This window comes from Spermophilus citellus (genome assembly GCF_964194105.1).
Source record: "Spermophilus citellus genome assembly, chromosome: 15".
NCBI lineage: Eukaryota > Metazoa > Chordata > Mammalia > Rodentia > Sciuridae > Spermophilus > Spermophilus citellus.
The window spans coordinates 25,573,397-25,597,315 of NC_138195.1; the positions used below are offsets into that span (position 1 = coordinate 25,573,397).

General features: G+C 38.7%; 1 protein-coding gene across 13 annotated transcripts in view; it reads right to left on the minus strand.

The window, feature by feature from the left end:
• The window catches only part of SGMS1 (sphingomyelin synthase 1), a 299,689-nt gene that overhangs the window by 10,266 nt on the left and 265,504 nt on the right, over positions 1 to 23,919 (minus strand). For all 13 annotated transcript variants that reach the window (XM_081268407.1, XM_081268406.1, XM_081268405.1 and 10 more), the window contains one exon: positions 10,447 to 10,564. In XM_081268407.1, coding sequence (XP_081124533.1) covers positions 10,447 to 10,564 — 118 coding nt within the window. The remainder of the gene's footprint in view (positions 1 to 10,446; positions 10,565 to 23,919) is intronic.

Genomic DNA, 23,919 nt, shown 5'->3' on the forward strand with positions numbered 1-23,919 from the left:
ATTTTGGTTTCCCTCCCCAATCTGCCAGCTAACATTTACTTTTGAGTCTCAAGTAGCTGCTACAAACATTCCACAGTATTTTTTGACTGCATCCAGTGGGAAAGAGGATGGAATATGCTTATTATTCAACAGTAACTAGAACTGGAGCCTTCCTATTAGTGGGCTTCTGAATGTGCACTGTTGAAAGCAGAGATTATCTGGAGGACGCTCACATAAAAACCTACAGTGGACACTATAAAATTTTATCATGAAAGCCTCATATCTGTGAAATATGGTCTCTCAGGGTCATAGAAAATCAGTTTTCAGTAAAAATAAAGCCACTTTCTTCAAATTCTAATGAATAACCAAGAAATGAAATGAAGTGGACAAATCACTTAATACCAAAATACAGAAACTGAGAACAGGAGGAGGAGGGAAAGGCCTCCAAATGAGGCAAGGCATCAAATACACTGAAGCCCAGCAAGCCTTTGGTTATTAAAAAATGAGTCTCCCAGGTATTGTTTTCAATCGATGAAAAAAAATTGGTGATGGTCTGTTCTCATTCAGTCTGCAGGTGGCACAGGGCAATGGCTTTTTCTGACTCATCTAAAGAGCAGGAGCAGTCACTGAGCTTCAGTGCCCTAACTGGGAGGAAGAGGAGAGCCTGCCACTAAAACCATCAAACGATGCTGCACGAATCTTCAGTTTTAACATAACTGACGAAGGGCTGGAAGTGAGGGCTAAGGAGCAGAAATGCTATTAAAATAATCCTTGACCTTTTACTAGTGCTTCGTCTTGAAGCAGCCCAGAATAGGCACTTAAGAGATATATCTGGGACTGGAATTCAAGTTCTCTGACTCCTTATGTGCACGCCACATACATTATAATAATATTTCAGTCAACAACAGATTGAATAGATGACAGCAGTCCCATAAGACTGCACTGGAGCTGAAGAGTTCCTATCGCCTAGTGACACTGCAGCCATTGTAATGTCAGGGTGCAGCTTGTTACTTCTTTACTTTTTGTGGTGATGCTTTTGAAAACCTACTGTCCACCAGCTATGGAACAGCACAGCACATACAACCATATACACCGTGTAACACTTGTTAACTATAGTAACAACTGTTATCACTTCGTTATTTTAGAGTGTAATCCTTCTATTTTACAAAAAAAAAAAAAAATTTTTTTTTTTACTGTAAAACAGACTCGGGCAGGTCCTTCAGAGACAAAGGAACTATTATCACAGAAGATGGCAGCTCCATGTGTGTTATTGGCCCTGAAGACCTTCTGATGGGACATGATGTGGAGGTGGGAGACAGTGTTACTGATCCTGACCCTGTATAGCCACAGTTATGGCATGTTTTTGACTTAGTTTTCAACAAAAAAGTTCAAAAAGTTAACCAAATAAAAATTTAAAATAGAAAATGGCTTACAGAATAAGAATATGCAGAAAGAAAATATTTTTGTATAGCTGTATAGTGTTTGCATTTTAAGCTAAGTGTTATTACAAAGAGTTCCAAATGGTAAAAATAATTAAAAACTTTATAAAGTTAAAAGAGTTACATTAAGTTAAGGTTAATTTATTATTGAAGAAGAAAAAATGTTTTGGATAAGCCTAGTGTAGCCTTAGTGTCTATAGTGACTTCCAGGTCTGCTCGTCTTCTTACCACTCGCTCACCCAGAGCAATGTGAGGTCCTGCAAGATCCACTTATGATAAGTGTCCTACACAGGTGTGCCATTTTTCTTTTATACCACACATTTTTACCTTTTTAATTTGTGTTATAGTTGCCTATATTATTTGGAAGTAACACAGTCTAGGAGCAATAAAAGGCTATACCATATAGCCCAGCTGTGTAGCAGGCTACCCCATTTAGGATTGGGTAACACACTTCATGATGTTTGCACAATGATGGAATTGCCTAATCACTCATATTTCAGAACATATCCTGTCATTAAGTAACTACATTATTCACAAAATTGTATGTTACCTTGTGTACTTACAGTCTTTCACAAACTTAGATACACAAGAAATAGAAATACAGTGACTTTTCTTTTGCAGCCTAGATATTGTATAGAAATATACTATCCATACCACAGTGCAATGGCCAGGAACTGCCAAGCCTTCCTCAAAGTATTCATTCATCCAATCATTTGCTCAAGGAATCTACCTATCAGGGGAAATTATTTTATACTATACCTGAAGGATAGTCTTCCCCACAAACAGAAAATGCATTATTATACATGAAACATACAAAAAAAGCTACTTCTTAGATACTCAGGCAAGGGATTAAAACAGCAGGTCCTGAAAGAGGATGGGTAAAATTCTTGCCAATCCATATCCACAGCAGCCTGCAACAGAGACTGGGCAAGATGTATTGCTGTCTCTTTCAGCACCAACTCCCAAAGAACTACGCCTAAAACAACCAAATACGCCCTTTCCAAATTTCAACTGGCATAAAGCCTTCCTAACCAGTGACAGGTACTTAAGAATCAATGTAAGTTATGGAAATACCCTTGAACATGACCTTGAAGCTGTCACTGGGAAGACAGTGTGCTTGAAATCGTGATAAATATTTTAGATTTTACAGCAGCAGGGTGAGACTCAAAGCTGCCCCTCATTTCCCCTGCCTTGTTTTACTATTATCTAGTTGCACAGTTAAAAAAAAAAAGATATATAGTAGGGTGTTTTTATAAAATAAAAATTTTATTTGTAGACAGATTCCAAATTTCTACCACAGTTTTCCTATCAATTATCTCACTAACCCCTCCCAGTCAGATGTTAGTGCAGATGTTATGATGTTCATCTTACAGATGAGAAAGTATATGGAGAGGCTTCTGATCAGTATGTGAGGACACAGTGTCTCACTTCTGATCAAACAATGTCATTTTTAGGTCCCTGGAAAGAGCTAGCTAGTGCTACAAACACCTTGAGAAATGACAAGGACAATGTCCAAGGCTGAACATGTTTCTCAGTTCACTTTTTTGTTGCTGCTGTTCAATAAAATGGAAGCATCTTACCTTTGTTTGCTTTCTTAAACAAGGTGTTCTCAATTTGATTTAAACTTTCCTTGCTTTACATCATGCTATATTGGTCTCCAAGTTCACTTTCATAGGAACACTACCAAGCATGAATGCAACTTCAAACTCTATTGTTAGGCTAACCACATAGGTGACTTTGGACAAAACATTTTCCTCATTCTGGCCTCAGTTTTCTCATTTGCAGAATGGCAAAACAACATATTCTCATCCTTAAGTCCTACCTGTCAAAGTAAGATTAATATCTGTCTGCAAAAATAACCTCTGAAATATTGCCATATAGATTGAAGGTAACATCACTATTACCAAGTTAGGTCAATCTTCTAGGGGGGTTCTTAAGTGAGAACCCAATGCCTGACAACCAGCAAGTCAAACTGGGATGAGTCTCCTTAAACATGCAGCCCTGCAGGATACCTCTCAGTTATCAGCTCTTGAACACTCAAGAGACTTTCCTGAATTCTTCTTTCCTATGGTAACTGTTCCATTTCCTGGAAAGATGTGGTTTCATCCACAAATGTTATGCCTGCCACAACTGTCGGGCAGTAGCGATTTCACTGTGTACTCCTCTTTCAACTCATGTACACATGACAACTTTTTAGAAGACTTCTTCCTCCACTCAGCTATGAAGAATTTGGCTCACTGTACTTTTCCACTCTGAAATGTACTCATCAATTCCTATATTAGGCAGGCATTCTGGAGGGACAGGAATCTCTAAGTAATTATGAGCACAAGAACACAAATACTCAACTAGTCTCTCTTTCTTATATCAAAAATTCTTAAAATATTTTATGGCCTCTAATAAAGAAACTTATCAAAAGCTTTATAAAATCTTCAGTAAAAATCAACTATGAATTTCCATTACCCATATTCTTATTTACTATAGGAAAGGGTCTCTATAAATGTTTGTTCAGGAAATAAGCAACTTGCTTGTTTATCAAAGGAAATCATACCAACCATCTGCTTGCCTTGCAGTCTAGGAGAGTGTTATCTTTCCTTCAGTCAAAAAACCATCATGTTGGGCTGGGGCTGTCGCTCAGTGGCAGAGCCCTTGCCTAGCACGTGTGAGGCACTGGGTTCGATCCTTAGCACCACATAAAAATAAACAAATAAAATAAAGGCATGCTGTCTATCTATAACTAAAAAAAAATTTTAAAAACCATAATGTAAAAATGCATATATTAAATGCTAAACACAAGGGGCAGAATTGTAAATATATAGACAGCATAGTCAGAATTATGAGAGAAAATATGCATATGCATAAATAAAAGACTAATGTACTGAAATTTTAATAGTCAATAAGGCTATGAATGCTTTTTTAAAAGTTCCCTATTTTTTGCATTGTTTCAATGTATCTACAATGAAAGAACAATTTATTTAAGGTCATGTAATTTTTACAAGAGAGACAGATAGATAGACATATGATTTGGTACACTGCCATCTTTCTTTTTCTAAAAAAAGAACTGTAGCACCGAGAGAAAAGGGAGAGTAAAGAACATTTGGGGGATGGGACAGTTACTGAAAATTATATGCAAGAAACTGGGAAAAATGAGAACAAAAAGGAAAATTATACTGACAAGAAACTGGGAGATAAGGAGACTATTAGATAAAATCCAATATAGTGTTTAAGTTCCACATAATTCAACAGGAAGTCAAAGTAATTTTGGTCATGAAACCAACCATATTCTGAAGTCCTGATTAAGATCTGCAGGAAGGGGCTGAGATTGTGGCCCAGTTGGTAGAGTTTTTGCCTGCTATGTGTGAGACACTGGGTTCAATCCTCAGTACCACATAAAAATAAAAAAATAAAGGTATTGTGTTCACCTACAACTAAAAAATACATATTAAAAAAAAAGATCAGCAGGAAGCTTATCAGATTATCAAAGTTTGTCAGCATGAAGGGCACTCAGAATACTCTGCTATCTGAGAAAGCAAGAAAGGCCTAAAGAAGGTACTAAAATTCCAGAGAACAGAAGGTACTGGGGAACAAGAAACTGACCAAATTATGTTGTTCTATTGTGTGCATAAGTAACAACAAACCCTGCTATTATGTAAAAGTATAACATATCAATAAAAATAAAAATAAACTAAAAAAAATATATCTCAAACAGCAGAGAGTCTACTACTTTGTGAGACTAAACTGGTGCCAGATAAGGGTCCACTAGGCTGGTGATGACTTCTTTGCAGCTTAAGTCCCAGCTCAGCAGCAAGTTGAAGGAGGAGCTCTGATCTTTCTCATCTGTGCACTGAGACAAGCTGATAATGCAGAGAAAAAAACGAAGGTATTTTTGCTATTTCATTTGCTCCAGTTCGCAATCAGCCTCAGATGCCATCCAAACATGACCCTTGTCCAAAAGTGGGCTCTGTGCTGGGGGTGGAACTAAAAAGCATATCTTTCAAGTTTAAAAGAATCATTTCACTGAAAATTCCATGCCACATTAATGCATCAGCCAGCTAAGTGCCTTTGTTGTAATCTTTCTTTTCAAAGTCTTTCAAATCTAAGGCCACCACAGAAGTCACAAGACACACCTTACCTTAATGCTTAGACACTATTAGACACAACCCATACACACCTTACCTTTATGCTTAGACACTATTAAATTAGACACAACCAACACACACCTTACCTTAATGCTTAGACACTATTAGATTAGACACAACCAACACACACCTTACCTTTATGTTTAGACACTATTAAATTAGACACAACCAAAACACACCTTACCTTAATGCTTAGACACTATTAGATTAGACACAACCAACACACACCTTACCTTAATGCTTAGACACTATTAGATTAGACACAACCCATACACACCTTACCTTTATGCTTAGACACTATTAGATTAGACACAACCAACACACACCTTACCTTAATGCTTAGACACTATTAAATTAGACACAACCAAAACACACCTTACCTTATTGCTTAGACACTATTGGATTAACTCATCTAATAACTAAACAAGAGTGGAAAGCGGTGTCAGTATTTCTTCTCTTCCATTAGCATTAGGTTGTCTCTGTATCTGGGGACCAAGGTACAGCTTTTTCTTTTAAGATTGCTAAACTGTGGGTTGTGATGGTGCATGCCTATAATCCCAGCAGCTTGGGAGGCTGAGGCAGGAGGATCGCAAAGTTCAAAGCCAGTCTCAGCTATTCAGAGAGAACCTATCTCAAAATCAAACATTTTAAAAAGGGCTGGGGATGTGGCTCAATAGTTCAGTGCTCCTGGGTTCAATTCCTGGTGTGTGTGTGAATTTGATAAACTAGTATAAAAACTTACCTACAGGGAGTTTAGAAAATCAAGGAATTCTCAAATGTTTCTGCCTTTGAAAAACAATGAATCATGAACGGTTACAAGGAGATGGAGAAAACCATGACGAGGTTAACATGGGGTCAAGGTCTCAAGCGCTTGGCAGGCCCCAGCATAAGCCTATCCTGCACGTACTCCAGGATATGGGACAGGCGCTTCCCTCACACTCATAATCCCGGAACTGCACACACTATTTCCCTTTCCATGTTTTGTTGTGGTTTACCCTTGTTGCAGCCGCATCTGATAGGAGGCCTGCTCTTCATCCTAATCTCCTGGTATCACGCAATGATCATTTCTCAAGCTGCTATGTTTTGTGAAGTGAGGAGTACACTGCTATCAAACGAAAAAAGAGACTGACTTCCTAGTGACTAGCACTGGTGCTAAGGAAGCACTGAGTGTGTCAACACGGGCGATGAGGGCAGAGCCTCATGCGAGTTTACAGGACCAGAGTAAATACAAAGTCATACTCTGTAGCTCAGCTCTCTCCTTAAAAATTTAGTGATTTAAAAATAAGAGTATCCACCCAATGGATCAGCCTGAAATGGTGTTTCAAACTATGGAATATCTAATTCTTAAAGCACTGTATTTTCTACATCCTGTCTCTGGGCCTTTTCATCCATACTCACAGCTTTAACCATCATCCAGAACAGGATAAATCATGAATATTTGTTTATAAGCCTTGATTTTTTTCTTAACTTCCCTATACAAATAAATGTCATAGTCATCACCACTTAGCTATCTCTCAAGTACCTCACACTCCGTGTTTCATCTGAAGTCATTAACTGCCTTTTCCTCCCGCTCTTATAATTATCCTAGTGGTAAAACTCAGTCTTTGAAATCTTTCCCTTTTATCTTCATTCCATATAATCAATCTATAAACATTTGACCTTTTAAATACTGCTCAAATCTGCCTCTTCTTTCCATCCTTAGGGCAAATGGCTTAACTTGAGGATTTTTTATAATATTTAAAAAATTTATTATATAAGGTACAAGTCTCAACCAGGTGAATTTTAAGGTTCTTTTCCACAAAGACTGTATCTGCTTTGCTCACCCCTTGTACTCCAGCACCTAAAGACACTTGAAGCAAGTTCTAACACCACTTTTGACTGGATGAATGAGTCTAGAGTTGAAGCATGATAATACCAAGTCCTCCTCTTATTTCTGTATAATACCTTACAGTGACAGAGCCCCTATACACTATCTCCACTCACACCTACAACTTCCTAAGACAGATGCCAATAGCATCATTAGGTCTCCTTTGTCACTAAGGAACTGAGACTCTAAGAAGTTAAATGACCTGCCACTCAGCTAACAAACTGATGTGCAAAACCACCTTTACCCTGACCTCAGTGGTCCCTCTACTGCTGGGTAAACTTGTGCTACTGGGGTGAGAGAATCCCACTCTGGGCAGAGAGAGGCTGAGGAGAATTTGGCAGCAATGATGATGTTCTGACATCAAGAAGAACACTGGACCCAAGTGACTTCCTGTAAGTTTCTTTCAATTACAGAGCCTTTAGGCTTGGTATCACTCTAAAGTAGGCAAAGCTGGTCTCCAAGATTTCCCTAGTACCACCTCCTCTCCCTAATGACACTGGTCCCCAGAGCAGAAACCTGGCCTTTCAGTGACCATTGAATTTCTTAAGCTCAACCTGCCATCCAAGGGGCAGCATCAAGCCTTCAAGGACTTTTCTAACACTTCTGTCTAGTTTCAGAAATCTTTCTGTTGTACCCGTGAAGTGTTCTGAACAAAAAAGTTAAAACTGAATACATTTAAGTCTCCCAAGTCAACTTTCTATTCAGAGGAAATATGGAGTTTGAAAACAAATTTCCCAACACCAGAAAGAAACAGATAGACTAATCCAGAACATGATTGTGGGCTGTTCTACAGGACCAATGATCTAATCTCGACAAGTCACTGGCAGGGGGAAAAAAGAGAAAGAACTGCTAAAAGATAGAGCAAGAAAAGGTAAAGACTCTGGATCCTAATGGAAGCAGACCAACTAGGAAGAAAAGAAGGCCTTCAAGGCCATCAGGAAATTCCATGGACTTATAACTGCCAATATCAAATAATTAGCAGCAGCACTGTGGTTATGCAGTAAAATGTCCACAGATTTTAGATGCATCCTAAAATATGCAGTGATAAACTGACACTGTCTGAGTTTGCTTTAAAATGCTTCAAAAAAAAAAAAAAAAAAAAAAGGGAACAAAGTGATGAACCAAATACAGTACATCTTATTAACGAAACTGGGTGCTGGGTGTATGGAACTTTCTTAGACCAGTCTCTCTACTTTAGAGACATCTGAAAGTGTAAGTGTCTTATTCTATAGAAGTAGTAATTAGATTTAATTGTTTTAATTACTACTACTTTTTGCTGAGGGGTATGCTACTATTTCACCTTTCCTGTTTATTTTTGAATTCCAGTTTCCTGAAGACTGTCACAGAATCATGGGCCCTGTTTGGGATTTCTGGCAACATGACAAATGAGTGACATATTTGAGTTTGGTGAGTGTGCAGCAGTTCCTGCTGTTATCTCTGTCTTTACCAGGAAAACCCACAAACTATTGTTGGCCACGGGACCATGGTTAGATAGGCTGGGGACTCAACTGGCCTCTGAGTAAGTCATACAACTCCCTAGTGTGGGTCTGCTAGCAACTGGGTAGAACTGCAGAGGTCCTGAAGACACAGCCTAGACCCAGAGGAGAGACATCACAGCCTCTTAGAGCTGAATCCACCTTCTATATGGGCTTACTCGGAATCTACCTACCCCTTTGCAGCAAACTGTTCCAATGCACAGACTCTCTTCAGGAGCTGGTCAATGGCCTAAATTGTCAGTTTATACTGAGAACATGCTACTTATCCAGCCCCAGCAAGAGTCCATATCCTCTCACTGATAACAAGATACTTCCTGTACCCTGCCTGGACGTTGCAAGTCACTGCTTTCAGAGAGGATAAAAAAGGTGCAAGGCTGGCTTCTTGGGAAGGCCGAGGAAACAGCACAAGGGGAGCACAGGGAGGAAGGGCTGCCCTGTGGAGAAGAAGCAATGCTGACAGCATTCATCTCCAGGACAGTGTCTCCAGAATTCAGGAAGTACTGGGTAGGGAAAAAAGTGTAAAAAGGCAAGAAAGAAACAGCGAGTTACCTCTGCAGGCATATATGTGAGTCTAGAAATAAAGGTGGACCACAGGGCACGAACTAACTAAAACACTCCAGAATTTCACACAATAAAGATGCCTCTTAAAAAATCCAGAGTGAAATGGCTATCCCCCTTTCAAGAAGGAACAGAAGTAGAAAGGGACCAAAGCACCTGGCTGTTTCTCCAGACCAGGTGCAATGCAAAGAAATGACCTCCAACACAGTAGAGTAGTCCGTGGTTTCTTCCACCAAAAAATCAAGAGAGAAATTAGCTTCTTCCTTTTCTCACTACGTTAAAGAGCTTTAATGGAGGTAAACATTTTTAAAAATCAAATCTCTTTATCTCATAAAGTTCTAATGACCTCCCTAGTTAAAAATTCTTCCAAGACCAAGTTGTATAAAGAGTATCACGTGCACCCAGCAGAAAGGCAGAGATGATATAAGTGGAGAAAAATTCTTGAAAACTTTTATGTTACCAGAGAGGTTGTAGATACAAGGCCATATGTACTTCCAGAGAACAGCGACCTTATGTGAATTAGCAGAGGGCTTCCAGGGGATAGGAATAATTCTCTTGCTTGCTCTGCGGTAGGGATTAATAGAAAGAAGCAGAAGAGACTATCATTTGGAACTGAGCTTTCTATCTAAGAGAGGGAGGAAGCATACAAAAGCCTCTGGATCTGTGTCAAGGGAGTGAATGATATTTTAAAAGTGTGGCAGGAAACCAAAGAGCTACACCCACACGCAAAGCTCAGCCGCTTCCCGAACACTAACTAGACCACAAACTTCCCCAGCTGGGAGGCACTGGAGGGACTAGAAGTGCTGAGAAGGGTGTGGCTGCCTGGCCCTATGGCTTAGTGACTTTCCCAGATGAGGGTGGAGGGACTTCACTGTATTCTGAAGAAATGCTCACATTCAGCCTTAAGCAGAGGGGCCCCTGGCAAGACCAGAAACAAACAAAAAGGGAAATTACAGTGAGGAATAGTTTACCTTCGGAGAACAGTTGAAATGCATACCGGGTACTGGGAGTGTAGTTACATACATTGTAATACACCGATACAGGTACAGCGTGCCAACTATGCAGAAAAATCTTCTGCTAATAATAGACCTAGAAAAAGGGAAAAACAGGGCAGATTCTCAGTCAAGAAATTCTGCAGGTTCATTTAAAGTTTTTAATGACCCAACAAAACAAACCCAAAAAAGTACTTGAGAACTTGATAACAGAATGTTGTAACTTGAGGATTTGGAGCGTAATGTGTTGTGTTAAAAAAAAAAATTAACTGGTGCTAAGGGCACAGCTCAGTACTTGCCTAGCATGCATGAGGCCTTGGGTTCCACCCCAATACACACACACACACACATACACACACACACACACACACACACACACACACACACACACACTAGTTGGTCAAAAAGAATTCAAACTGCGCTATGCTGCTATTAATTAGGATTCATGAAGCTTTAAACCTGAGTTGTCATTCAAATGATGGGTGAACTGAGTCTACTCAGTACCTCTGGTTAAACATAAAGTATCTTCTCTGTCAAAAAAGGGATGATGCCCAGAAAATCAGAATGACATTAGAATGAGAATTTAAAATTTTTATGCCATTCAATGAGTTAAAAGACATTAAGCAATTATACATGTACATACAAGAAACCAATTTTCTTAGGCAACACAGTGTCAAGTTGAAGAACCTGTGTGGAAGACAGAATCCAACCCCCACTCCACTTCCCAATCACTATGGGGCCTCAGAATAGACTATTTACTTCTTTGAGTCTCAATTTTCTCATCAGTAAAGTAGGGATAATAGCCTTAAAAATAAGGCATGGAAAATTCCTACTACATAGTAGGTATAAATAGTAGCTACCAAACAAATAGCCATATTGATGAATAAAACTCTAAGCAAGAATTTGAAAAAGTTTTTATCAGTGGCTCTAATGAAATTATTTGATGTACACATGTGAACATGTATACTGAATGTGATAACTTCTCCTAATATCAAATTCCACCTAAGTTTGTACGACTTAACCTCAGCAGAATAATCTTAAGTGTCTCCTTGGACAAGAATATTCCTGCTCTACCTTCCTCCCATTCTACCACAGGTCAGAACCATGTCCTCTGAATCTCCTCTTCCTCAACCCTGGGGATTCAAGTTTTCCTTGGCCTAGAGCAACCTGAGTCAAATAACATGAAACACTTAGCAACAGTGGATAGGCTTTCCTCTTAGAAATGAGCACTGAGTCATTCTATAGTTATGCAGTGTAGCGGTTTTTATGCAGGATGACATGCCTACCAAAGTGTGGTAGCTACAGAAGAATTTATCTCATTCATACTTTTTGTTTTAACAAGAGGAATGAAATGATAAAAGTTATTTGTATGGTTAAAAATTAATTTTAAAAAATACGTAACTGTGGTAGCATTTCATTTATACACACAGAGTCAGTTGGGTTTTATCACTATCATCTGGATATTTTGTCTCCTTATCTACATTTTATAAACTCGGTCAGAAACATCTGCCACAGAAGATGTCTTTGCTTATTTCTCTTGGTGAAGAAGACAAGAACTTATTCAGCATACAGTTGTCTTGGAAAGGCATGTGCCTCTAATTTCAAGTATAAAGAAAAGCACAAACATAATTGAATAGTGAGACAAAACTAAAGAAAAATGCCTGTCTATAAATGATGTCCAGAATACCATAGAAGAAAAACGAAAGTGAACTGTGCTGTGGTGAACTCTAACAGCTGTCTTTCTTAAAAAGAAAATGCTCTCTCAAACATAAATTATTTGCAATTTCACCTGATCTATATGAGAGAAAATATCAAAACTAGACCTGTTGGAAGTCTTTAGAGGAAGAGAAATAAAATTACTGCTTTCGGTAAACAACACTATCTTAAAATCATTTTGCCCGATTATTTCACTGCACACAAAAGATAACCGCACTCACTTCAACATCTATTTTCAAATCTCAAACTTGAGTCATATGAGTAGCCTGAAGTGATTTCAGTTATCTTGACAATGAGGTGTATGAAAAAAGTGATAAAGGACTAGAAAAGGCAACTCATTTTTTTTTTTAAGAAATTAACTAAAAACAATGCATGTTCAGTTACATTTACTATTTGACTCAAAGTTTAAGAAAATGGAATGAAGTTATTCATGTGAATTTATCAATGTTAATAATAAGGTGACAAGTTCAAAGTGGTTGTTAAGAATTTTCTGATCTTTGGTATTTACTTAATCTTTTTGAAATTAAGCTTAGAATGTCTTCAATGTGTAATGTTAAACAAGGATCTCCTACCACCAAACTTAAAGAGCAGAGCACAACAGTGTTTCAAAGAACTGTATACACTTCTGGGCATTTGCTTCCTTAATCAAAGAATTTCACACATTTGGATTTCTTAGTTACTTAAAGGTTTAAAAGCTCACAAGATGTTACAAAAAAGAAAAGAAAAAGAACCTCAAAAGAAACGTTAATTAGATATTAAGAGATTAATCCAACCAATAAGAAGATGCATGGTATCATCCTCAAAATCCCCTGGTTCTCTCTTCCCACATGGGATGTACCTCTCCTGCCACGTGTCCTGTGTGCTCACACTCAGCAATAATTAGCATCTCAAAAAGCTGTATTTGGACATAATTACCTATTTTTTCTTAAATATTTAAGCATAAGGTTCACTATTATTTTTTTCTGAGAAAAGAAAAACATACCTGTTAGATTTGATTATAAGGAAATATGAATGAAAGTTGTTCATATTCTGTAGATTATCTTTAAGACTTGCTAGAACAGTGGGTTATACAGGTGACTTATTATTAAACTTTTTTTTTTTTTTTGGAGGTGCTGGTGATTGAGCTCAGGGCCTACTGAATGCTTGGCAAGTGCTCCACTACTGACCTTCACCCACTAGCTCCCTTTTATGCTTTTTAATACCCCTTATCTAGAAAAGAAAAACATGCTTGAAGTAGATTACCTTTGCCAAATCTAGGCTTAAAACAGCACGACTCTAACATTTTTGGCATTTGCTACGATAGTCTAAAATTTTTAAAAAATGGTTAATGAAAGAAATTAATATACTATAAAGTACAGTTAAAATACTGGAAAGTTCTTTTATTTCCCACAATGTCTCTTTCAACTAATCCACAATAGGAAGACATACGCAACTCTGGGCGTATTGGAGAGATCTGACTATTTGTTAATAATATGACTCCTGAAGAAATACCTCAATGGAAAAAAAGTTTTGATAGTGTCATAACTGACTTTAAATAAAATTATTTCATTTACCCAAATTCTTATATTTTCTAATAAGAAAAAAACCTTTTAAAGAAATTATAGGTAATGAGTCTAATGGTACCATTCCTGGTCCTATTTCATAGACTTTCCATTATTTCTAATCCATTTCTCCAATTAGACGTCTTTTTCTGGCTCTTTATGAAGCTATTGGCTTTCAGAAACAGGACCTGGCACACAGCAGTGGAGCTAAGAGGCAAATAAACAAGGGAGAGCACAGGAACCCTGATACAGAGTCAAGGAAACACCTGTCTGCGGTGTAGACCTCAAGGCCAGTGTGTAACTCAGGTCCCTGCTGAGTGACTCCAGCATGTGAAACACACGGCACAAGCTGAGCGGTATCTTTAGTTGGAGGCCAGTTCATTTGGTGACCTTGACCATCTCAATGAAGTTCCTTGAAAACTAGTTTCCTCATCAGCAAAAGGAGGAAAAGGACACTGCCAGAGAAGTGGGTTAGAAACAAATGGAAAGGCTACGAAAAACAACCGAGAGTGGTTATCAGAATACTCATCAACTGTGATTTCTTCAACATTTTTTCTTAAAAAGTTGGCTCTGAATAAAATAATTTCATTTTTCTAACTACCACACTACCAAATAAAATTAGTAAGATATCAGGGGTGATAGGAACAGTACCAACTGTTTTGCCAAATTGCTCTTACATGCCAAGCTCTGTGCCATTTACTTCCTACAACACCCAGCAATGTGTGGCTATGGCCCTTATTTTACAGATGGGAAAACTGAGGTTTAGAGTCTCAAGTGTACATAACACAATAACATTTAGACAAAATTGTTTCGTATTAGGTAACATATCCCGCTGTTGAGTACTAACAGGCAAGTTAACATACTATCACATTTTGTTTACATTTCAAAAGTTACTTAACTCCGGTGAATGTTTTTGGTGTTTTTTTTTCTGGTATGAGATAACTGTACTTATGTGGGTTTGTTTCTGTGTCTTCTATTTTGTATCACTGGTCTACCAGAGTCTGTTTTGGTGACAATTACCATGCCGTTTTTGTCACTATGGCTCTGTAGTATAGTTTAAGGTCTGATATGGTGATGCCTCCTGGCTTCCCTTTTCTTGCTAAGGATGGCTTTAGCTATTTGGGGTCTTTTACTTTTCCAAATAAATTCCATGATTGCTTTTTCTACTTAAATGAAAAATGTCATTGGGATTTTAATTGGAATTGCATTAAATCTGTATAGTGCTTTTGATAGTATGGCCATTTTGACTATTAATTCTCCCTTTATAGGAGCATGGGAGGTCTTTCCATCTTCTAAGGTCTTCTTCAATTTCTTTCTTTAGTGTTCTATAGTTTTCATTGTAGAGGTCTTTCACTTCTTTCGTTAAATTGATTCCCATGTATTTTATTTTATTTTATTTTTTGAAGCTACCGTGAATGGGGTTGTTTTCCTAATTTCTCTTTTAGTAGATTTGTCACTAATATATAGGAACATGTTTGATTTATGGGTGTTGATTTTATAACCTGCTATTTGGCTGAATTCATTTATGAGTTTTAGAAGTTTCTGGTGAAATTTTTTGGCTGTTCTAAATATAGAATCATGTCATTGGCAAATAGTGACAGTTTTGAGTTCTTTTCCTATTCGTATCCCTTTAGTTTCTTTTTCCTACCTAATTGTTCTGGCTAGAGTTTTAAATAGAAGTGGTGAAAGAGGGCATCCCTGTCTTGTTCCAGTTTTTAGAGGGAATGCTTCCAATTTTTCTCCATTTAGAATGATGTTGACCTTGGGCTTAGCATATATACCTTTTATGATGTTGAGGTATGTTCCTACTATCCCTAGTTTTTCTAGTGTTTTGAACATGAAAGGGTGCTATGTTTTGTCAAGTACTTTTTCTGCATCTATTGAGATGATCAAAACATTTACTGGAGAAAAGACAGCCTGTTCAACAAATGATGCTGGGAAAATTGGAAATCCACATGCAACAAAATGAAATTAAACCCCTATTTCTCACCCTACACAAAAATCAACTCAAAGTAGATCAAAGATTTAGGCACTAGAACAGAGACCTTGTGTGTACTAGAAGAAAAAGTAAATTCACCAGGTCAGCCTAGGATCTGAATTATTTAAAGCACAAGACCCCTAAAAGCACAAGAAGTAAAATCATCATTAAATGAAATGGATTCAAACTAAAAAGCTTCTTCTCAGAAAAGGAAACAATAATGTAAGAGAGAGCCTACAGAATGGGAGAAAATCTTTACCACATGCATCTCAGATATAGCATTAATCTCCAGGATATATAAAGATATCAAAAAACACAAACAAATAAACAAAAAATAACCCAATCAATAAATGGGCTAAGGAACTGAACAGACACTTCACAGAAGAAATACAATCTATCAACACATTTATGAAAAAATGTTCAACATCTTTAACAATTAGAGAGATGCAACTCAACTCTAAACTACTCTTAGATTTCATCACACCCCAGGCAGAATGGCAATTATCAAGAACACAAACAATAATAAGTGTTGGCAAGGATGTGGGGGAAAAGGTACACTCATACATTGCTGGTAGGAATGCAAATTGGTGCAACCATTATGGAAAGTGATACGGAAATTCCTCAGAAAACTTGGAATGGAACCACCATTTGACCCAGCTGTCCCATTTTTTGGTTTATAACCAAAAGACTTAAAATCAGCATATTACAGTGATACAGCCACATCAATGTTCATAGCAGCTCAACTGACAACAGCTAAACTATGGAACCAATCTAGGTGCCCTTGAACAGATGAATGGATTTAAAAAATGTGATATGTTTACACACACACACACACACACACACACACACACACACACACTGGAATATTACTTAGCCTTAAAGAAGAATAAAATTATGGCATTTGCTTGTAAATAGATGGAGCTGGAGACTATCATGCTAAGTGAAATAAGCCAATCCCCCCAAACCAAAGGCCAATTGTTTTCTCTGATATGTGGATGTTAATTCACAATGGGGGTGGCTAGGGAAGAACAGAGTTACTTTAGATTAGGTAGAGGGAGATGGGGAGCAGGGGAGCAGGTATGTGGGTAGGAAAGATAGTAGAATGAATCAGACATTATTACCCTATGTACATATATAACTATATGACCAGTGGGATTCTACATCATGTATAATCAGAGGAATGAGAAATTATACTCCATTATATGTGATGTATTGAAGTGCAGTCTACTTTCATGTATACTAATTAAAACAAATAATAAAAAATAAAAAAGTTACTCAACTCAAATTTTTAATAAGTTTTATGTCATATTTCATACTGCCCAGAACTCTACAAAATAAATGTTTTCATAATAATTTAATAATATATTAGTTATTAAAGCACTGGAAAAATTCTAATAGGTCACACAGATATGCAAAATTTCAGGTGTCCACTTTTCATCACAGTTTATATAGCCTGTGGCCACACCTCATGTGTTTAATCTGTCTTTCAGATGTCATCCGGTTTCCCACCTTCTATGTCACCAGAACTTCCACACATGGCACTTCTTTCCACCCATTGTCCTGAATGCCATTCTCACCTCTGGGCTATGGTCTGAATATCCATGGACCCCACAAATTCCTATATTGAAATCTGATCACCAAGGCAGAGCCTCAGAATGGGTTTAGTGCCCTTATAAAGGACACTGCAGAGAGCTAGCTAATCCCCTTCCACTAGGCATGGACACAGTGGGAAGGAGCCATCAGTAGCCAGGAATGGGACTCTCATCACATACTAAGCAGCCTATGCCTTGACCTTAGACTCCCACTCTCTAGAAGTGTGAGAAATAAACTGAAGTTGTACTTGCCACCAAGACTACTGTATTTTGTTACAGCAGCCTGAACAGACATCTCCCAAAAGTCTACTCTGCATAGAGCATTCATAATCATCTTTTAAAAAATATTCTACAGAATTTGTCCTCTAAGCTCCACAAAGGTTATCAATTATACCTTGAATAAACTCCTAATCCTTCACCAGGTCCTGGATCTGCCTGGCCTCTCTCAACCTCTGCCTCCCTCTGCTCTTCCTATCATTCTCCAGACTTCTGCTTTAGCCCTTGATACCCTCTGATCACACCTGGCAAATTCCCTCTGCCTTGGAGAGGATCTCCGGCCTGGTAGTTCTCTGTCTGCACTCCATCTTCTGCCTTCTTCCTGGAACACAGTCTCTCACTTGCTTCGTGTGGACATTTTGTCCACAGACTGCCTACTCTCATGTAGTCCCCTGCCTCCTCTATCTCATTTTTCTGTTTTCATTTCTTCAAAGTCCAAATTTAATAATTATATTGGTTATTGAATTTGGGTCACATATAGAATATAACAGAGTGTAGAGAAAAACCTTTCCCCACTCCTCAATTCCCACATTCTGAAATCTGAGCTAACTCCAAAGAGGTTTTAAAATCTGTTTTCTTCCCTTTAATTCTTTGCTACTAACCTCCTTGTTTCCCTGGATTATGACAACTGCTATCAACTCCCAGGTTTCAGCTCTCCCAAACTCCCCTCACAGAGAGCGCCCTTCAACTCCCTTCAACGATTCTTGAGCCACTTCCTCTGTCTTATCTTTCAGACAGAAATCCTCCTGCCTGGGCAAGAAAAGGCATGTCTGCCTACCAATCTCTTTCCCTGGCCTCTCCCACTAGTCTGTTTATTGCTATCTGTTCACCTCAAGCATGCCAGAGTCCCCATCTGGACAGAACCACACCACCCCTACCAACCACTTCAGAACTTCGTTTCTATTTTATGGTACAGCTGCCCTGTGGCACACCTGAGAGGAGGTCCCAGGATGGCCCTGGGATACCAAAACCCGCGATGCTCAAGTCCCTTACATAACACACACACATCCTCCCCTATATTTTAAATCATCTTGATGGCTTAAATGCTATGTAAGTCGCTGCTCTGCCACACTGTTTAGGTAATAAGGACAAGAAAAAACAGGTCGATGCTGGTTCAGTACAGATGTAATTTTTTTCCCCCAGAGTATTTTTTTGATCCAAGGTTGGCAGAATCCATGAATTTGGAGGGTTAGCTGTATTTTTAATAGTGAGACTGCCATCACCTCTCCTGACAGAGACCACGTTTCACCCCTCTATTAGAGGCAGGCCTCAGGGAGAGCTGGGCCTTACTCATCTTTTATTCCCAGTGAGACTGTTACTGGAATATGTAAAACCAGCACAACAATATCCTTCTGTGCTTTGTAGTTTTACTTCTGACTCCCTCTGAAAGTCCTTTTTTTTCCTACAAATGTTTGTCCTACGAAGTCTTCCAGTGAGCTGTCAGAATTCCTCGCCCTTGATGCTCACTATCCCTTTACCCCACATCCTTGACTTAATTTAAAACATTTGTTAAGATGGCTCCATTCATCCAACAAGGCCTGTCAACCCCTGGGGACCATGCATCCTGCCATCTTTCTCCCTTACACTCCTGCATCCTGAATGCCCCAAGTGGGCACTCCACCATCACAGCTTGGGCACTCCCCACAGCTCCAGAGGGAAGAGCATAAATCCCCAGTGCTTGGAGTTCAGTACTTCGGCAGGGGAAAGGCTAGTCAAACAAATGAAAGGGCAAGGCTAAATGCTGAAGAACAAACAAGAAAAATAAATGCTCTCCTGGGAGATTTAGAACTCATTTAATATTTCTCAGGAACTTACAGGGCAATGACCATTTATGCATAAGGAAAAGAGACACACCCCAAGCTTCTAGACCAGAATGTGCCTGTACATGCACAGTGCTCTTTTGCCTTTAAAACACCCAACTCAAAGCAATTTTACATCTTTGATATTATCCTAATTATTCCTGTTTAGCATGCATTATTATCCCATTTTACAGAAGAGGATATTAAAGTATTACGAGTTTAAGTACTAACCTGGCCATAGGCAGTCAATGAAAGAGTAACCAGAAAACCCAGGTCTCTAGACTTGCCATCAACTGCTCAAAAAGGAGGTTAGCAGCTAAGAGTTTTTGCTCCTATGCACTCTATACAATATCTGCAACATAATTCAAGGGCTAACTAAACTCAGGTAATAATCCATACTGATGTGGGTAATTTGCAAAGAAAGGATCATATTATAAAATTGCCCCTGCTCTATCTGGCTTTACGAAAATATTATGTCCAGGGTCACATATAGAATATAACAGAATGTAAAGAAAAATATTATAAGATGAAATAAAAGATCAAGATGATCTACTTGAGACAGGTGAGAAGTATCATCCAGAAACTCCTATATAAAACCATACGAAATGAAAAAGTCACATTCCTTTGTTGGTATTTTAGGTTATCAACAAAATATCTATATATGCGTACACATATGTACGCATAAATGTAGGTATTATAAATTCAAAATGTAAATATGTAGATTCATATGTAAATGATACAATGTATATGTATACTCAGATCTTTCCTCATTTCTTTCTTTCATCAAAACTTACTCACCCTGAATTGCTACCTTAGGGGCTTGTCCAGTCACAGCTAGTGGAACTGAACGATTACTGTTCTTGGTCTGGAGCAATGAGTAACATGCTATCATAACAAACTTCTAAAGATATAATAACCACAAACATCACCAGCAGTAGCTAACATTGATTGAATCCTAGGCACAGTTACTAGCATATGCAACATGTGATAAATGCTACCAGCTATCCCTATTTATTAAATGCTATCCCTATTTATTCATTCCTATGGTGAATATGCCTGTACTGGCTTGTGTTCTAGGCACTGGGAATCCAGCAGTAAACAGAGTGGAAAAACCTGCCTCACAGTGCTTTGTTACAGTATCGGGGTAGACAATAAGCAAGTAAATATGTAAAATGCAGAGCATGTTAGATATATGCTAAATGGTAAAAATAAGTGACAGGGTCACTGGAAAGGAAGGTAACAATTTGGGATTAAGTTAGTCAGAGAAGGTCTCCTTCTGTTGGAGTTAACCATAAAGATATCTGTAGGAAAAGATTCCAGAGCCTAGCAGATATAAGTGTTTGCTGACCAGCAAGAGGTCGGAGGAGCAAAGACCAAGAGGAGACAGGGTGGAGAAGAAACCACTGGGTCTGGTGGGACCAGACCCACTGGGTCACTATGAGGAGAAAGGCTTTAAAACTATATGAGGTGGTAGAAAGCAGTATGGAGATTCCTTAGAAAACCTGGAATGGAACCACCATTTGAGCCAGTTATCCCTCTCCTCGGTCTATACCCAAAGGACTTAAACACAGCATATTACAATGATGCAGCCACATCCATGTTTATAGCAGCTCAATTAACAATAAGCAAAGCTATGAAAACAACTTAGGTGTCCTTCAACAGATGAACGGAGAAATAAAATGTGGTATATATACACACAATGAACTATTACTCAGCCATAAAGAAGAATGAAATTATGGCATTTGCTAGTAAGTGGATGGAACTGCAGAATATCATGCTAAGTGAAATAAACCAATCCCCCAAAAAACCAAAGGCCGAATGGTCTCCCTGATTTGTGGATGCTAACCCACAACAAGGGAGGGTGGGGAAGAGAAGAATAGAAGTGGATTAGACAAAGGGAAACCAAGGGAAGGGTGTGGGAGGGGTCTAGGAAATTAATTGGTCATAACTCTCCTAGCTTTGTATTTGTATACACGACCAGGGTAACTCACATCATGTACGACCACAAGAGTGGCGACTAAATAGAATAGGTTATACTCTATGTATGTATATTCTGCCAAAACACATTCCACTGTCATGTGTAACTAAAATTTAAAAAAAAAATTACATGAGGTAAGAAAAGAGTCCCATGAGTTAGTCTTAGAGTAACACACTCTGTTGGCCAAGTTGCAAAGTGACTTAAGAGCAATAAAGACCAGTAAGAGGCTCCATGACAGACAAGGGTCAGAGAAGATGGTGAGATCTATGGCAGGAACAGAACTGGTGAGACAGACCAGATGTGGTGGAAGAGATTATCCAGAAAAGAAGACAAAATAGGACATTGAACTGAGAACCAGGGAGAACAGCGAGGCTCTTTACAAAGAAGGGGATAGGGCAGGCCTGGGCACCAAGAGGACGCCAAGTACTTTGTGAAATGCTCTCTACATACTTTATATTCAGTCCTCATAAAAGGTTTGAGACAGAAACCATTACTCAGGTGGTAGGTGAGGAAACAATGCTACTATAGCAGGTAAGAAGCTTGACCAAAGTCACCCAGCAGGTAGGTGACAGGATCTAAATCAAGGATGAGCCTTCATAACCACCCCTGTCATGGTCTGAAGAGAGGGGTGGAAGACAGATGTAGTGATCTCTAAATCAAATCATCACCGGGCACAGTGGCAACACCTATAACCCCAGCTACTCAGGAGCTTAGGCAGAGGATCAAGTCCAGCCTCTGCAACTTAGTGAGATCCCATTTCAAAAAAAAAAAAAAAAAAAAGGGCTGTGGATGTAGCTCAGTGGTAAAGTGTCCCTAGGGAGGGATAAAGAAAAAAAATCAGATTATGATTAGACATCGCTGATGGTAAAAGAGAACACTTAGGCATGGTATAAAACACAAGGCAAAAATAAAACCACTCAAAAATACACATTTAAGAGCACATAGAGAAAAAGATTAATAAAGAGGATATGAACCCCAAAATTAGCATTATTTATCTCTGGTAAGATTATGACTTTTTTCTATATATTTATTGTCTTAGTTCATTTTTTTATTGTGGATATAAAACAAACAATATATACCTGAGATCAGGTAATTCGTAGGGAAATGAAGTTCATTGGCACATGGTTCTGGAGGCCGGGAATTTTGAAAGAGTAAGGTGCTGGCCTCGGGTGAGGGCTTTCTTGCTGCACCATAACATGGTGAAGGCACCACAGGGTGGAACAGCAAGTATGCTAGCTTGGGCGTCTCTTCCTCTTCTTATGAAGATGCTAAAGGTGATGGGGGCCTCATGCTCATGATCTCATCTAATCCTAATTAATCCCCAAAGGCACCAACTCCCAATACCATTAACATGTATTTGGGCATTGAGCTCCCAACGTGTGAGCTTTTGGAGGACACATTTGAACAGTACCGTTTACCATTATCTTCTAACCTGCCTACAAGCAAGATGCATTACTTCAGTTTTCTTTAGTACTATAAATAAAAATTAACTCATGAAAGCTGTCACTTCTTGTATCTCTCTCTCTCTACGTTGTTTTACTCTCCATTTTATCCTGTTAAAAAGCCTCTTAAAATGCTTAAGGTATCTTAAAAGCCAAGTTGCTGGGATTAATGAATTTAGAGACTGTCCAGGATGAATCCAATTTCCCTCCAATTCCTAGGGCTTAGACTAGTATTTAGGTCATGTGACCTAAAATGGAAAAAAAACAGAAAAAGTGGCAGTGGATGAGACCACCAGTCACCTAAGGTGAGAGTGAGAAGCAAGGATCAACCTGGTACTAAATGGGCCATCCAGCCCCTAGGGAATTCCTCCCCCAAATGTCCCTCAGAAAAGAGGGGAGAAGAGAGGAGACTATGCAAGGCCTCCAGGAAAGGAGAGAAAGGATCTTAGCCCAGACTCAGAACCCAGAGAGAGGATGGGCCAGAATAAAAGGAAGGAGAGAAAACTTGATAGAAACAGAAAGAATGAAACTGGATGTGTCTGTCCAGTGGAGAAAGAGGAAAGGGATTTCCCAGACTGGAGGTAGTAGGAGCCATGCCATACCTGGGAGTTGACAGCACGGCAGCAGTCAGCTAGGAGCAAGCTAAGAACATTTTCTACAATATTTGGGGAGCAGCAAGATGTGACAGCTATCAAGGCTGGTTGGTCCATTCTGGGGCACATGCACGTGTCTTCTGAATGGTACATAACACATAAACCTTATAACCAAGACACTGAACTGCTCTGTTTTATTATATTTGTCCTATGCACATAAAATCTGTGTCACTGTATCCGCTAAGAAAACACACTTTCAGAGGACAAAGATTGTTATGCCAGGATTTTTATACATTAATATAACAGCTTACTATGCCAGGATTTCCACACTGGGTTCAGACTGAGGTCTTCATTCTCCAATGTAGGCTGCTGTGAGATGGGGGCAAGCCAACAGCTTCTCCTTGATTACTTTCTCTGAGAGGTGAGCATAACACTACTAATTTTAAGGACTGACTGAACCAAATGTCACAATGAATGTAAAAAAATATTGTTACTACAACATCAGCTACATTGGAACTTGTCTCTTGAATAGGATGA